The 13,974-nt window shown below is 46.4% G+C and overlaps 1 protein-coding gene across 17 annotated transcripts in view; it reads left to right on the forward strand.

Moving 5' to 3' along the window:
• The first annotated feature begins 259 nt into the window (after window positions 1–259).
• LOC105474928 (lysine methyltransferase 2C) overlaps window positions 260–13,974 on the forward strand; it is a 310,251-nt gene continuing 296,536 nt past the window's right edge. For all 17 annotated transcript variants that reach the window (XM_071094207.1, XM_071094202.1, XM_071094205.1 and 14 more), the window contains exons 1-2: window positions 260–276; window positions 997–1,158. In XM_071094207.1, coding sequence (XP_070950308.1) covers window positions 998–1,158 — 161 coding nt within the window. In that variant the 5' untranslated portion in view covers window positions 260–276; window position 997. The remainder of the gene's footprint in view (window positions 277–996; window positions 1,159–13,974) is intronic.

Consider the following 13,974-nt stretch of genomic DNA (forward strand, 5'->3'; position numbering starts at 1 on the left):
TTGGCTCCCTCCCGCGTCGGAGCCGGAGCCGGAGCCGGAGTCGCGGCTGGGCCCGGCCGCCGCGTCACAGGGGGAGGGAACCCGGGGGGAGGGGGAGGGGCGGTGAGGTCAGCGGCGGCGGCGCGTCCGCGGGCGGCGGGAGCGGCGCATGCGCGGAGCGAGGTCCGTGAGTGGCAGCGGCGGCGAGCGGGGGGCGGGCGAGGGGCCGAGAGTGGGGGAGCGGGCGGGGGCCGTCGAGGCGGCGGTGTGTGGGCGCGACGGCTGCGAGTTGGAGAGGTCTGTGGTGCGGGTCGCCCCGGGGGAGCCCCGGCGCGGGCCTCGCGCGACGGCCACGGTCGCGCGGCGTGTGTGTGGGGTCCACGCACACCCGCAAAACTTCCTCCTCCCCTGCTCCGGGAGAGCGAGCGAGCGTGTGTGAGAGAGCGAGTGTGAGGAGCGAGCCGCGGCCCGGCGTCCAGCGCCGCCACTGGAGCAGCTGTCAAAACTTCGCCGCCGCCGCCCGGGCCTGACGGGCCTGACGCGCGGGGGAGGGGCGGCCGGCCGGGGGCGCGACCCCCTCGCCGCCCCCGCCCGGCCCCGCGGCCCGCCCTCCCCGCGCCGGGCCCCTTTCTCCTCCCGCCGCGGGCGGCCCGGGGGAGGGGCCGCGGGCGGAGACCCCGGGGGCCGGCGCCCCTCACGCCGCCCGCCCGGCTGCCCCGCCCGCCCGCACCCGCCGGCCCCGCCCGCCCCGCACCGCCCGCCCCGCCCGCCGCCCCCCGCCCGGCCCCTGCGCGCGGAGGTGCGCGCGCCCGCGCCGATGTGTGTGAGTGCGTGTCCTGCTCGCTCCATGTTGCCGCCTCTCCCGGTACCTGCTGCTGCTCCCGGGGCTGCGGGAAATGCGAGAGGCTGAGCCGGGGAGGAGGAACCCGAGCAGCAGCGGCGGCGGCGGCGGCCGCGGCGGCGGGAGGAGCCCCCCAGGAGGAGGACCGGGATCCATGTGTCTTTCCTGGTGACTAGGATGTCGTCGGAGGAGGACAAGAGCGTGGAGCAGCCGCAGCCGCCGCCACCACCCCCCGAGGAGCCTGGAGCCCCGGCCCCGAGCCCCGCAGCCGCAGACAAAAGACCTCGGGGCCGGCCTCGCAAAGATGGCGCTTCCCCTTTCCAGAGAGCCAGAAAGAAGTAAGTTGAGTGCGAGGGAGCCAGGCCGGGAGCCAGCGGCGGCGCCGGGCCGGAGCTGTCACCGGGCGCCCGCCCCGCGGCCTCCGCGCCCCGGCGCCCCCCGGCGGGGTGGGGGCGGGGCGGGCCCGCGGGCGGCGGCGGCTCCCGGCCCCGGCCCCGCGCCCCTCGGTAGCCGCCCGCGCCCGGCCTCCCCCGCTCCGCGCCGCCCGCCCGGGCTCCCGCCGGCGCCGGGCTCCGCACACTTTACTTTTCAGTCGGGCCTTTTCGCTGGGTCTTCTCCGCGAGTCTTCTTTTGGAGAAATCTCTCGTAGCCGCGTCTTGGCCTAGCTGGATCATTGAGAAAACAAACCCGGAGCGCGCCCAGGTAGTCCCCGGACGGACTCCGGGCGAACCGCCGAGCCGTCGGCGCTCGGGAAACTCTCGGAGCTGTCAAAACGCCCGGACCGGGTGGTCTCGGGGCGCGGGCTGGGGGCGAGAAGAAAGCGGCCGGGCGAGTGCAGCTTTTGTTTGTCAGCGACTTGCTCCTGGAACTTTTCCTGGTCCCAAACCTGTGTTTTCTTCTTTTGATGATATATTAGGAAGCCATTTGACTTCTTCCTTCCCCCTCCCCCAACACCCAGAACCGCACGCCCGGGCTCCGAAAGCACAACTTCTGTGGGATCCCATAGCTTCGGGGAACGGCCTGCCCAAGTTTTGGAGACGTAGCCAGTGTCCCCTCGTAAGGCAGAATACCAAGAGCGCTTATTCGGAGACAGTGCAGATGTAAATGTGGCTTCTCTCGTCAGTCTTAGCTGTAAGGGGCTTGGGAATAGGTTCGCCTGCCTTTGAGCATACAGTAGGGCTCGACACCAGCTTATTAGAGAACCAGAAATGTCTTACAGAACGGTATTTGACGGCTTTGCCTGTAAATTAAGAAACCCGTTTTAGTGCCAGCGAACTGCTTGGCTTCTGTGGCTCTTGTGTGTGCCGTGGAAGAACTGTGACTGTCTCTCGAAGTTGTAGAATGGCGTGTGTGCTTACTCATTTCATGATATGATATTCTCATTGAACTGTCGGGACTGGAAGGGTGCGCTGAGACGTGAAGGAAGCCAGCACGTTCATGGATAGGCTGTTTCTTTGGTTCGGGTGCATTCATTTAGTAATAATATTGTTGTTTGGTGATTTTTAGTAAAAATAGTAGCGTGAACTGAGGCATAGCAGAGGTGGGTTGTGGGAACCCATTAAGCTCTTGACTTGAATGTGCTCTTTTCTTGCCCGGGTGTCCTTTTACTATGAAATGATTCAGGGCCTTCAACTTGCCTCCATATTTTATTGCTAGCTCTTACCTAGCTATGATAATCCTGAGGGAAGCGAGTACAGGATGTGTATACATTATTACGGTAGCTTCTTCGGGATACAGAGTTAGGGCTTATTTACTATGCCACTTGCGTTGTAATATAATGGCAAATATAAAATACCCTTACTCTATATTAACTGAAATTTGGAGAAGGAAGTGGAGGTTTAAGTAATTTTTAGACGTCTAAGCCACTTTTGCATCCTTTAAAGCAACTCAGGACAAGCCATATTGGGGTTTTACCTTGATTGCCTCCCATTTCACTATTTGAAAAGCATTTCTTCATCTCTTACTGAACATTAATTTGCGATTATTGTTTTAAATTTGCATTTTAATTCTTACCCTAGAAAGAGTAGATCTATGTTGTCACACCCCACACCCCATACTCATGCACACGCGCACACTCACACGCACGCGCACACTCGCACACACACTCTACTTTTGAAATGAGCTCATTTGTATTAGTGCAGCTCCTGGGTGCACTGGACGATGAGGATATTACCACTTTATTATTTTAATTCTTAATCTCATATTATGAAGAAATAGGTAGCCTTTGGAGAAAATAAAAAATTTCTGCTGAATGACAGTGTAACCTAACACTATGAAACATCAAAACTTTTGGAAATATGTAGAACAAATGTAAGTCTTTTGAGAGCTTTTTCTTTTAGATTTGAAAACTAGTACTGCATTCTTTGTAGGAAAGTAAAGTCTACTGGTAAATTTGACAGGTCTAAACTTTTTAGAGCTTTTTTTTTTTTTGAAATTGTGTCTTTTGAAGGGAATGGAATCTCCAGTTGTATTTAGAAACGTAAATGGAAACTAACAAATGAGTTGGAAAGCAAAGAGAAGGTTTTTCAATTGTCTATCTCTATATTGTCTAAGAATCCATGCAGAAAAGACCCTGTAGTTGAGTAGTAAAGACTTTGAAAGTGAAACTTATGTGTAACCAGTGTAAATGAGGTTTGTAATGAGTGAAATTATGTGAAATTGCAAATAATTCACCTGAGAAATGAAAATTAATCTTCTTTGCTAAATACCATAGAGGTATTTTAAGTTGTTAACGTTACTTAGATGTTCATTAACTTAGTGAGTTACATTAAGTAGAGAAGATGTCCTTCCCCCCCCTCCCGCCCCGCCATGAAGTCTTGCTTTGTAGCCCAGGCTATAGTGCAGTGTTATGATCTAGGCTCACCACAACCTCCGCCTCCTGGATTCAAGTGATTCTCCTGCCTCAGCCTCCAGAGTAGCTGGGATTACAGGCAAGCACCATTGTACCCGGCTAATTTTTTGTATTTTTAGTAGAGACAGGGTTTCATCATGTTGGCCAGGCTGGTCTTGAACCCCCAACCTCAGGTAATCCACCCGGCTTGGCCTCCCAAAGTGCCAGGATTACAGGCGTGAGCCACCGCACCCGGCTGAGAAGATGCCTTTTGACACTAAAGTGGATTTGTGTATTTATCTTTGGCTTAAAAAAACATGCACCACCAATTACACTTTCCTCAAGTTTAAAATTTTAATAATTAGGTAAATAAATAAAGCATTTTCTTGTCTTACAGTGTTAGCTAGATTGTTTTTGTGTGTTTTATCGTGAATTAAAAGCATAGCTGTGTAGTTACTGCTTTTACATTAACTATAAATACTTTTAAATTTTGTTTACTACCTAAAATCAAGAAATTTGAACTGAAGCTATTAATCTTAGAGTTGGAAAGGTAAGTACATAGAGATTTTCTGTTGTACAAATGTCAGGTGGCACAGTGAAATTTACATTCATTTGAAAGTTCCCCTTAACTGTAAAGAATATCAAATTATTTGATAATTTGGAGTAGTTCATAATTTTTATCAGAGGCATAGGTCTTAACCATTAGCAAGCCTCTGTCAGAATATGCACGTATTAAAGATCTGATTATTTTTGTGTTAATGTTAAAAAAATTTTCGGAATATTTTATTTTTTCCATCTTTACACCGTAAATTCACATTACCAAGTTGGGAAGCCAAAGAAACAGTCTACTGTACTATGTTTCTTACCAGTTCATGAAAATTGATGTTAGAAATGGTGTGGGTTGGCCGGGCGCGGTGGCTCAAGCCTGTAATCCCAGCACTTTGGGAGGCCGAGACGGGCGGATCACGAGGTCAGGAGATCGAGACCATCCTGGCTAACACGGTGAAACCCTGTCTCTACTAAAAAATACAAAAAAACTAGCCGGGTGAGGTGGCGGGCGCCTGTAGTCCCAGCTACTCGGGAGGCTGAGGCAGGAGAATGGCGTGAACCCGGGAGGCGGAGCTTGCAGTGAGCTGAGATCCAGCCACAGCACTCCAGCCTGGGTGACAGAGCCAGACTCCGTCTCAAAAAAAAAAAAAAAAAAAAAAAGAAATGGTGTGGTTGTGGGGGATAGGGGTGGGTGTACAGAAGCAGCAGGTGGTAGGGATAGGATTTCTGAAGCACTATCCTTGGCCCTTTTTGAGTAAACTCTTTATACCCTGAACCACTTTCTTTTCAGAGGGCAATTGCTATTATTAGAGAGCCACCTTAAGCGTTATTAGGCACAACCAGTGATTGCCATTACAAGGACCAGCAAAAATGGCTAGGTTGCTACTCCGTATTTGTAATGCCCTTCCCCCAACAAAATTTCTCCTTTTCATAGCTGTGAATTTGAAATAAGTGATAGAAAACTGTACTGCATTACAATATATATCGTTTAATAAAACAAGTTTATAGTTGAGAGATAGCACTATTATTCATGCTTTTTGAGATAATGCAAATTTGTAATTTTTATGACAGCAATTCTTAGTAATTTATTGTCCAAGAGATTTGGTAAAATTTTTGATACCTATTGGTCTTTGGGACTCAGTAGGCACTGAAATGTTTTAATTCAGTTGAAAAGCTGGTTCAGGATTGCTACCCTCTCTTACCTGTTAGGAGGTTGTTCTTTAACCTGACCTGAAATGCCCATGAATAAGAACCTGGTTTTTTTTTTTTTTTTGACGAGTCTCGCTCTGTCTGCCCAGGCTGGAGTGCAGTGGTGTGATCTCGGCTCACTGCAGCTTCCGCCTCCCAGGTTCAAGTGATTCTCCTGTCTCAGCCTCCTGAGTAGCTGGAGTAGCTGGGACTACAGGTGCATACCACTATGCCTGGCTGATTTTTGTATTTTTAGTAGAGACGGGGTTTCACTGTGTTAGCCAGGATGGTCTAAATCTATTGACCTTGTGCCTTGTGATCTGCCTGCCTCGGCCTCCCAAAGTGCTGGGATTACGGGCGCACTGCACCTGGCCCAGGGAATTTCTAATATTTGAGAAGATGTTGTTTTTAGTCTATTATACAAATTCATATAAAACGTACTGGTTACTACTATGTAAACTTGATAAACATGAATTTCCATGGAAATTTAAAAGTATCACAATTTGTTTTCCCGTTCTGAAACTTGTGATTTATTACATTTTCCTATTATTTCAGTTAATTCCATAATGCCAGATTTGTTGTCAGTTTCCCGAGTGACAATCCACACTGCTTCCTCTCATTCATCTATTCCGCAAAACTGCAAAATTTCCCAGACCACAGTCAGGTTTCTCTGGGTAGATAGTGGTTGTTCAACTTTGTAAACTTAAGTCACTTTAAATTCATGACGGAGGGGCTTTGTGAAACTTCATTGACCTTCCAAGGTGAAAATTGGTCAGTTTTCAGTTATAAAGGACATTAAGGATGGGTCTGGTGGCTGATACATGTAATCCCAGCACTTTGGGGATACTGAGTCAGGAGGCTCACTTGATCCTTATTTAAAAGGAGTTTGAGACCAGCCTGGGCAACAAAGTGAGGCCTTGTCTCTACAAAAAATCAGCTGGGTGTGGTGGTAGGTACCTGTAGTCCCAACTACTATGGAGACTAAGCTGAGAGAGGATTGTGTGAGGCTTGGATGTTGAGGCTGCAGTGAACGGAGATCGCGCCACTACGTTCTAGTCAGGTGACAGAGCAAGACTCTCTAAATAAGTAAATAGGAATGTTAGATGGTCTCTCTGCGCTCTTGCCTGGTGCGGACGTGTTAAGATACCCTCGCTAGGTTGTGATTTAGTTTTTAATCTGTGAGATGTTTGGGCCAAACAATTTTTAGCTGCCATGGAATAAACTTGCCAGTCAGTGTGTGAGTTTGTGTTTGCCTTTACTTTTTTTATTTGTATATTGTTCTGGTCCATTTTTATCTTTTAATTTCAGAAAGCTGATTAATCTCTTCCTTTTCTCTTTAAATATTTTCTTTATCATGTTTGTGTTACAGTGGTTATTTTGAGAACTTTTTGGCAGGATAAGTTGGAAAAGTTATGAAGTAGAATAGAGATTTTTTTTTTTTTTTTTTTTTTGAGATGGAGTCTCACTCTCTTGCCCAGGCTGGAGTGTGGTGATGTGATCCTGGCACACTGCAGCCGCCACTCTCCAGGTTCAAGCGATTCTTCTGGCTCAGCCTCCTAAAAAGCTGGGATTACAATTGCATGCCACTACACCCAGCTAATTTTTGTGTTTTTATAGAGATGGGGGTTTCACCATGTTGGCCAGGCTGGTCTCGAACTCCTGACCTCAGGTAATCTGCTCGCCTCGGCCTCCCAAAGTGCTGGGATTACAGACATGAGCCACCACACCTGGCTGAGATGATTTCTTTTTTTATTATGGCCATTGCCTATAGATGTAAGCTGGTGGTTATCTGTAAAAATGTAATAGAAAGGCCGGGCGTGGTAGCTCACACCTGTAATCCTAGCATTTTGGGAGGCTGAGGCCAGTGGAACACAAGGTCAGGAGTTCGAGACCAGCCTGGCCAATATGGTGAAACCTTGTCTCTACTAAAAATACAAAAATTAGCCGTGTGTGGTGTGGGCACCTATAGTCCCAGTGACTCGGGAGGCTGAGGCAGGAGAATCGCTTGAACCCAGGAGGCGTAGGTTTCAGTGAGCTGAGATTGCACTGTTGCACACCAGCCTGGGTGGCAGAGTGAGACCCTGTCTCAAAAAGAAAAAAGAAAAAAGAAAAAGTAATAGACCAATCTTGAATTTATAACTGGAAGTGTGGATCCCTTTATTTGCAGAATTTGAGGGACTTAAGAGCACAAGTTAAGAGAAACAGAAATGACACAGCTCTTTTTGCACTTTGTAATATTCTAGAAAAAGCCTCATGTAAAAGGTAAGAAAATTGTTTCACTTTGTTTCTGCTGTTAATTTTGTGATGGCAGTAACTACATATGATCCACAAATGTAAAAATTGTTTAGCAAGTCTTAAGTTTTCTATACTTTTCTGTAACTTTTTAGGTCTTTCATTTGGTACATGTTATTTAAAGAGCTACAAAGTGCAAAGTATGTCCTGGGATGAACAGTCAACCCTGGAAGATTCATTGTGGCCTAGAGGGGTGCTCAAAGATTTGGAGGAAGTAGTATTTGAATTAGACCTTGAAGGATTGGTGGGATTTAGCTAAGTAGAATGACAAGAGAATAAGTGTGTGAGGGAGCAATGTGAATGAAATTATTGAGGGAAGGAGGTGTAAAAGGTGGGGTGGCGTGTGACTGTCTGACTAGAACAGAGGCTGCGTGTAGTGGTGAGGCCAAGCTGTGATAGTTCTTGAATGCCAGACTCATGAGTTAGGGCTTTATCTGGTAGGCCAGGAGTTATAAACTGCTTACAGGGAGCAGCTAAGCAATTTAAATGAATAGTAGGCTGCTTCTAAGAATCTGAATGACAACTGACACTTTAGACCTTGGGTTGGGGAGAAAATGGGAAATAAAAACAGCCTTGGGGAAGTCTAGGAGTTCTTATGCTCTGCTTAAGGTGAAACTGATACAAAATTCTGGCTGATGGTTGCTATTTGAGATGCTGTTTCTAGATTTTTCAAGAGGGTGGATGGAAACTTGGATTTTTATGATTTTTTTTTTCTTTTTTGAGATGGAGTTTTACTCTTGTTGCCCAGGTTAGAGGGCAATGGTGCGCTCTCGGCTCACTGCAACCTCTTCCTCCTGGGTACGAGCAATTCTCCTTCCTCAGCCTCCCGAGTAGCTGGGATTACAGGCGCCCACCACCATGCCCGGCTAGTTTTTTTTTTTTTTTGTAGTTTTAGTAGAGACGAGGTTTCACCATGTTGGCAAGGCTGGTCTCGAACTCCTGACCTCAGGTGATCCACCCACCTTGGCCTCCCGAAGTGCTGGAATTACAGGCATGAGCCACTGTGCCCAGCCCTTTTTATGATTTTTAAACTTGGATTTTAGATGTTTTTCATTAATTAGAATCTAAAACAGTATTTGTGACTACACCTTTTAGACTAGGTTTAATCCATGGACCACCAGGGGACTACAGGTCTCAATCTCTGCTTTATGCCCGATTATTTTATTTTTTAAATGAAAGTTTTCAAAGTAGGTATTTACAGTATTCTTGAGGATAGGAACCTTACTAAATTTCTTTGTATTCTGTTTAGCATTTTATGCATTTGAATGTAGGCACTCAAGTACTTGGCGATTTAATGATGACTATTATTAAAAAAAACACTCTGGTAATAATATGGAGGCAGGAGTTACCTGGAGGCAGAGATAATAGGCTGTTACAATAGTAGTGTGAGTGATCAAGCCAAAGCGTAGAATGTTGGTAGTGTGAATGGGGAGGAAGATCCCAGTCCCTGCAAAGGAGGAATTCGGAAGTTTCTGGCATAGATGTTGTAGCAGGCATCCAGATCGATTGGATGCCTGCTAAGCATTTGTGGAAGTAGGACTGGAGTTGAGTAATCGATTAGGGTAAGTATTTAAAGATGTTACTTAACATGTAGTCACTGAGAATATGGGGTATGGGAAATAGTAAAGGATTAGGATGCTTTGTTGCCCTTAGGAGATGGGGGACCAATTATACCCAGAAAAACAAGAAAGGAAATCAGAATATATTCTCATTACAAGTGGACAACATACACATACAGAGATGCTCATGGCAGCAGTATTAGTAGTAAAGTTGGCAACAAGAAAATACCCATTAATGGACTACCATGCAGTTTTAAATCAAGACAGAGAGATAGATCTGTGGACCCTGAAGTGGGAGAATGTCTATGATATATTGTTGAATTAGAGGAAAACCTTTCCAGAAGTTTAAAGCAGTAAGTTTAGTAGTAACATTATTTTGTGAAAAGCACGTAAACCCGAACTGTGCATGTATTTTGTGCATATAAAAATATTGGGAAGGATACATAATATTAATACTCTGGGGGCCTGGCGCGGTGGCTCACGCCTGTAAGTCCAGCACTTTGGGAGGTCAAGGAGGGTGAGTCACGAGGTCAGGAGTTCAGGACCAGCCGGGCCAAGATGGTGAAACCCGATGTCTACTAAAACTACAAAAATTAGCCGGTCATGGTGGCAGGTGCCTGTAATCCCAGCCACTCGGGAGGCTGAGGCAGGAGAATTGCTTGAACCTGGGCGGCAGCGTTTGCAGTGAGCTGAAATTGTGCCGTTGCACTCCAGCCTGGGCGACAGAGTGAGACTCTGTCTCAAAAAAAAAAAAACAACAAAAAACTCTGGGGAGTATATTCTTTCAATATACATCTATGCATTAAAAAAAAAAAAAAGCCTCGGGAGGCTGAGGCAGGAGAATGGTGTAAGCCCGGGAGGTGGAGCTAGCTGAGATCCGGCCACTGCACTCCAGCCTGGGCGAAAGAGCGAGACTCTGTCTCAAAAAATAATTAATTAGGCCGGGCGAGGTGGCTCAAGCCTGTAATCCCAGCACTTTGGGAGGCCGAGACGGGCGGATCACGAGGTCAGGAGATCGAGACCATCCTGGCTAACACGGTGAAACCCCGTCTCTACTAAAAATACAAAAACTTAGCCGGGCGAGGTGGCAGGCGCCTGTAGTCCCAGCTACTCGGGAGGCTGAGGCAGGAGAATGGCGTGAACCCGGGAGGCGGAGCTTGCAGTGAGCTGAGATCCGGCCACTGCACTCCAGCCTGGGTGACAGAGCGAGACTCCGTCTCAAAAAAAAAAAAAAAAAAAAAATTAATAAAATAAAATAAAAATAAAAAAAACTAATAGTTCAAAAAAAGTAAATCATTTGACAAATGAGAAAACCAAATTCTGTGGACATCACTGATTATAGAGCTAAGACCTTCTGGATTCAAGTCTAGGTTGTACTACATATTAGCTGTTTGACCTTGGGCAAGTTATTTAAATTTTTTGTGCCATGGTTGCCTCACCTGTAGAGAGGACATAATAATACACCTAATTTAGCATTGTTGTGAATTTATATATGTGTAGAATTTAGAACAGTTTCTGGTATAGACTAAGTCCCATTAAGAGGTGCTATTGTAAGGATTTAACTACTGTTGTTACTGTCATTGCCAGTAATCATCAATCATCAACCAGTTGCCTATTATCAACTATTTAGAGACAGAAGTGATTAGAAACCAAATTCACTCTAAAAGTGCCATGATACAAGGCTGGGTATGTTGGCTCACACCTGTAATGCCAGTGCTTTGGGAAGCAAAGGTGGGAGGATTGCTTAAGTCTAGGAGTTTGAGACCAGCCTGGGCACCGTAGTGAGACCCCCCATCTCTACAAAAAATTAAAAATAGCTGGATGCGGTGGTATGTACTTGTAGTTCCAGTTACTTGGGAGGCTGAGATGGGAGGATTGCTTGAGCCCAGGAGTTGGAGGCTACAGTGAGCCGTGATCATGCCACTGCACTCCAGCCTGGGTGACAGAGCAAGACCCTATCTCCAAAAAAAAAAAAAAAAAAACTATGACGTAAAATAATGCAGTTGTTATTGGAGGCGGGGATAGTGGGGTGGCAAAGATTTTCTTTGTGTGCAGATGTCCCCAATAAAGAGAAAAAGAAGAAACATTTTTAAAAAGCTAGGTCAACAGAAATCTCTATGCAGTGTTTTTCATTATGAGCAATACACGAAAAACAACCAAAGCAATTCCCTAGGAGTTGTATATGTAGTAATATTATTCCAATTTTTTTGTTTTTGTTTTTTGAGACAGAGTCTCGCTCTGTTGCCCAGGCTGGAGTGCAGTGGCATGATCTCGGCTCACTGCAAGCTCCGCCTCCCGGGTTCACGCCATTTTCCTGCCTTAGCCTCCCAAGTAGCTGGGACTACAGGCGCCCGCCACCACGCCCGGCTAATTTTTTGTATTTGTAGTAGAGATGGGGTTTCACTATGTTAGCCAGGATGGTCTCGATCGCCTGACCTCACCTCATGATCCACCTGCTTTGGCCTCCCAAAGTGCTGGGATTACAGGCATGAGCCTCTGTGCCCGGCCCCCAAATTTTTTATTGCTCAAACCTTTAAATGTTGTTAGAGTAGATTTTTACATGTTATAACTCTGCTGGCTAGGGTTTTATTAGTAGGCCTACCTCAGTGAGACTTATTTTAGGTGGTTTTAAAATGATTTCTTACATCTTTTGTCTTTGGTCACTTTAAATCTTTACACCTTATTGTAATCGATTTACATTAGAAGCAGCATACTTGATGGTCTCAGTGAAGTCTGTGTGGTTTTGTTCTTTTAGTGGAGCCTAGCAAAAAAAGAATTTCCTTGATTTCCTGATCTTTGGGATTCTAATCATATGTACCACATTTGGAATAAGCACATAGTTGAATATAAAATGACAAAATGAAACATAACCATATTTTTTACCTTAAAGTTCTCATCATTGGATTGTTCTACCATAGTTGAAGTGTTTGGTTAGTATGGCCAAGTTTTTGTTTGGAATTTTGCTCTTGTCGCCCAGGCTGAAGTGCAGTGGCACGATCTCGGCTTACTGCCACCTCAGCCTCCCGGGTTCAAGCGATTCTCCTTCCTCAGCCTCCCGAGTAGCTAAGATTACAGGCACCCCGCCACCATGTCCGGCTAATTTTTGTAGTTTTAATAGAAATGGGGTTTCACCATGTTGGCCAGGCTGGTCTCGAACTCCTGACCTCAGGTGATCCACTCGCCTTGGCCTTCCAAAGTGCAGGGATTACAGGTGTGAGCCACTGTGCCTGGCCCTAAGTTTTTCTTACATTAGACTTTCACCTTATAGAGTTGTAGAATATTAAAACTATTAATAGATGAGAATTCAAGAAGATTGAGTGTAACCCCTCATTTTATAGATAACTGAGCCCCAGAGAGATTATGGAATGCTAGAAGTCATATATTAAGGTGTTACTTGTACAGTAGATAAAAGGAGGAGATGGTAGCCTACTGTATTGGTGACCCATAGTGAACCATGCCTGCTGGTATTCATGCTATTGTATAGTCACCTCCCTTTGTATCTTGCCTAGCCTTGTGACTCACTTTAATCAGTAGAACATAGCAAAAATGACACTCTGCTATTTTTGGGTGCAAGCCTTGAGCATGTCAGGCAGCTTCTACTTTTGTACTCTTGGGAACTCTGAGTTGCTGCCATGCAAGAAGCCGTCTTACCTTGCTGGAGAGTTGATGTCTTGCTGGAGAGGAAGAGATTCCAAGACTATATGGAAAGAAGGAGGCCTAACTATCCAGTGTCTTTGCTGCCTTCAGCTCTTAGTTGACTTGCCTGTTGAATATAGACACACAAGTGATTAGTAAGATTAGCGGAGGGGCCGGCATGGTGGCTTATTACTGTGCAGTCCCAGCACTCTGGGAGGCCAAGGCAGGTGGAACACCTGAGCCCAGGAGTTCAAGACCAGCCTGGGCAATATAGCAAAACACCGTCTCTACAAAAAATACAGAAATTAGCTTGGTGTGGTGGCATGTCCCTGTAGTCCTAGCTACTCAGGAGACTGAGGTGGGAGGATTGGTCGAGCCCAGGTGGTTGAGGCTACAGTGAGCCATTATCGTGCCACTGCACTCCAGCCTGGGCGACAGAGCGAAGCTTCATTTCTCTCTCTCACATGCACACAAAAGATTAACAGGAACCACGTAGCTAAGCTCAGCCCAGTTTACAAAATCATAAATAAGTAAAATGCGGGTTGTTTTAATCTGTTTTGCTGGAGCAGATGGTTTTCTGAATTCAGGGACTCTAAGAACAAAGAGTATTTGGAGTTGGGTGTGGTAGCACATGCCTATAGTCCCAGCTACTCAGGAGGTTGAGGTGGGAGGATCACTTGAGCAGAGGACTTGGAGGCTGCAGTGAGCTATGATCCTGCCACTGCACCCCAACCAGCCTGGGTGACAGAACAAGACCCGGTCTCAGAAAAAAAAAAAAAAGTATTCGGGATACAAGTGATAAAAATCTTTATTTTCTGACCTCTTTTACTGAAGTAGTTAAATGAAGTTGCTCCTTAACCTTGCCCTTTATTTTTCTAAAGTACTTTGAAATAGAGATAGGTTTTTATTTTTTATTTTTTTTGAGACAGAGTTTCGCTCTTGTTGCCCAGGCTGGAATGCAATGGTGCGATCTTGGCTCACTGCATCCTCTGCCTTCTGGGTTCAAGAGATTCTCCTGCCTCAGCCTCCCTAGTAGCTGGGATTACAGGCATGTGCCACCACGCCCAGCTGATTTTGCATTTTTTAGTAGAGACAGGGTT

Source organism: Macaca nemestrina, chromosome 4 (assembly GCF_043159975.1).
Source record: "Macaca nemestrina isolate mMacNem1 chromosome 4, mMacNem.hap1, whole genome shotgun sequence".
Lineage (NCBI taxonomy): Eukaryota > Metazoa > Chordata > Mammalia > Primates > Cercopithecidae > Macaca > Macaca nemestrina.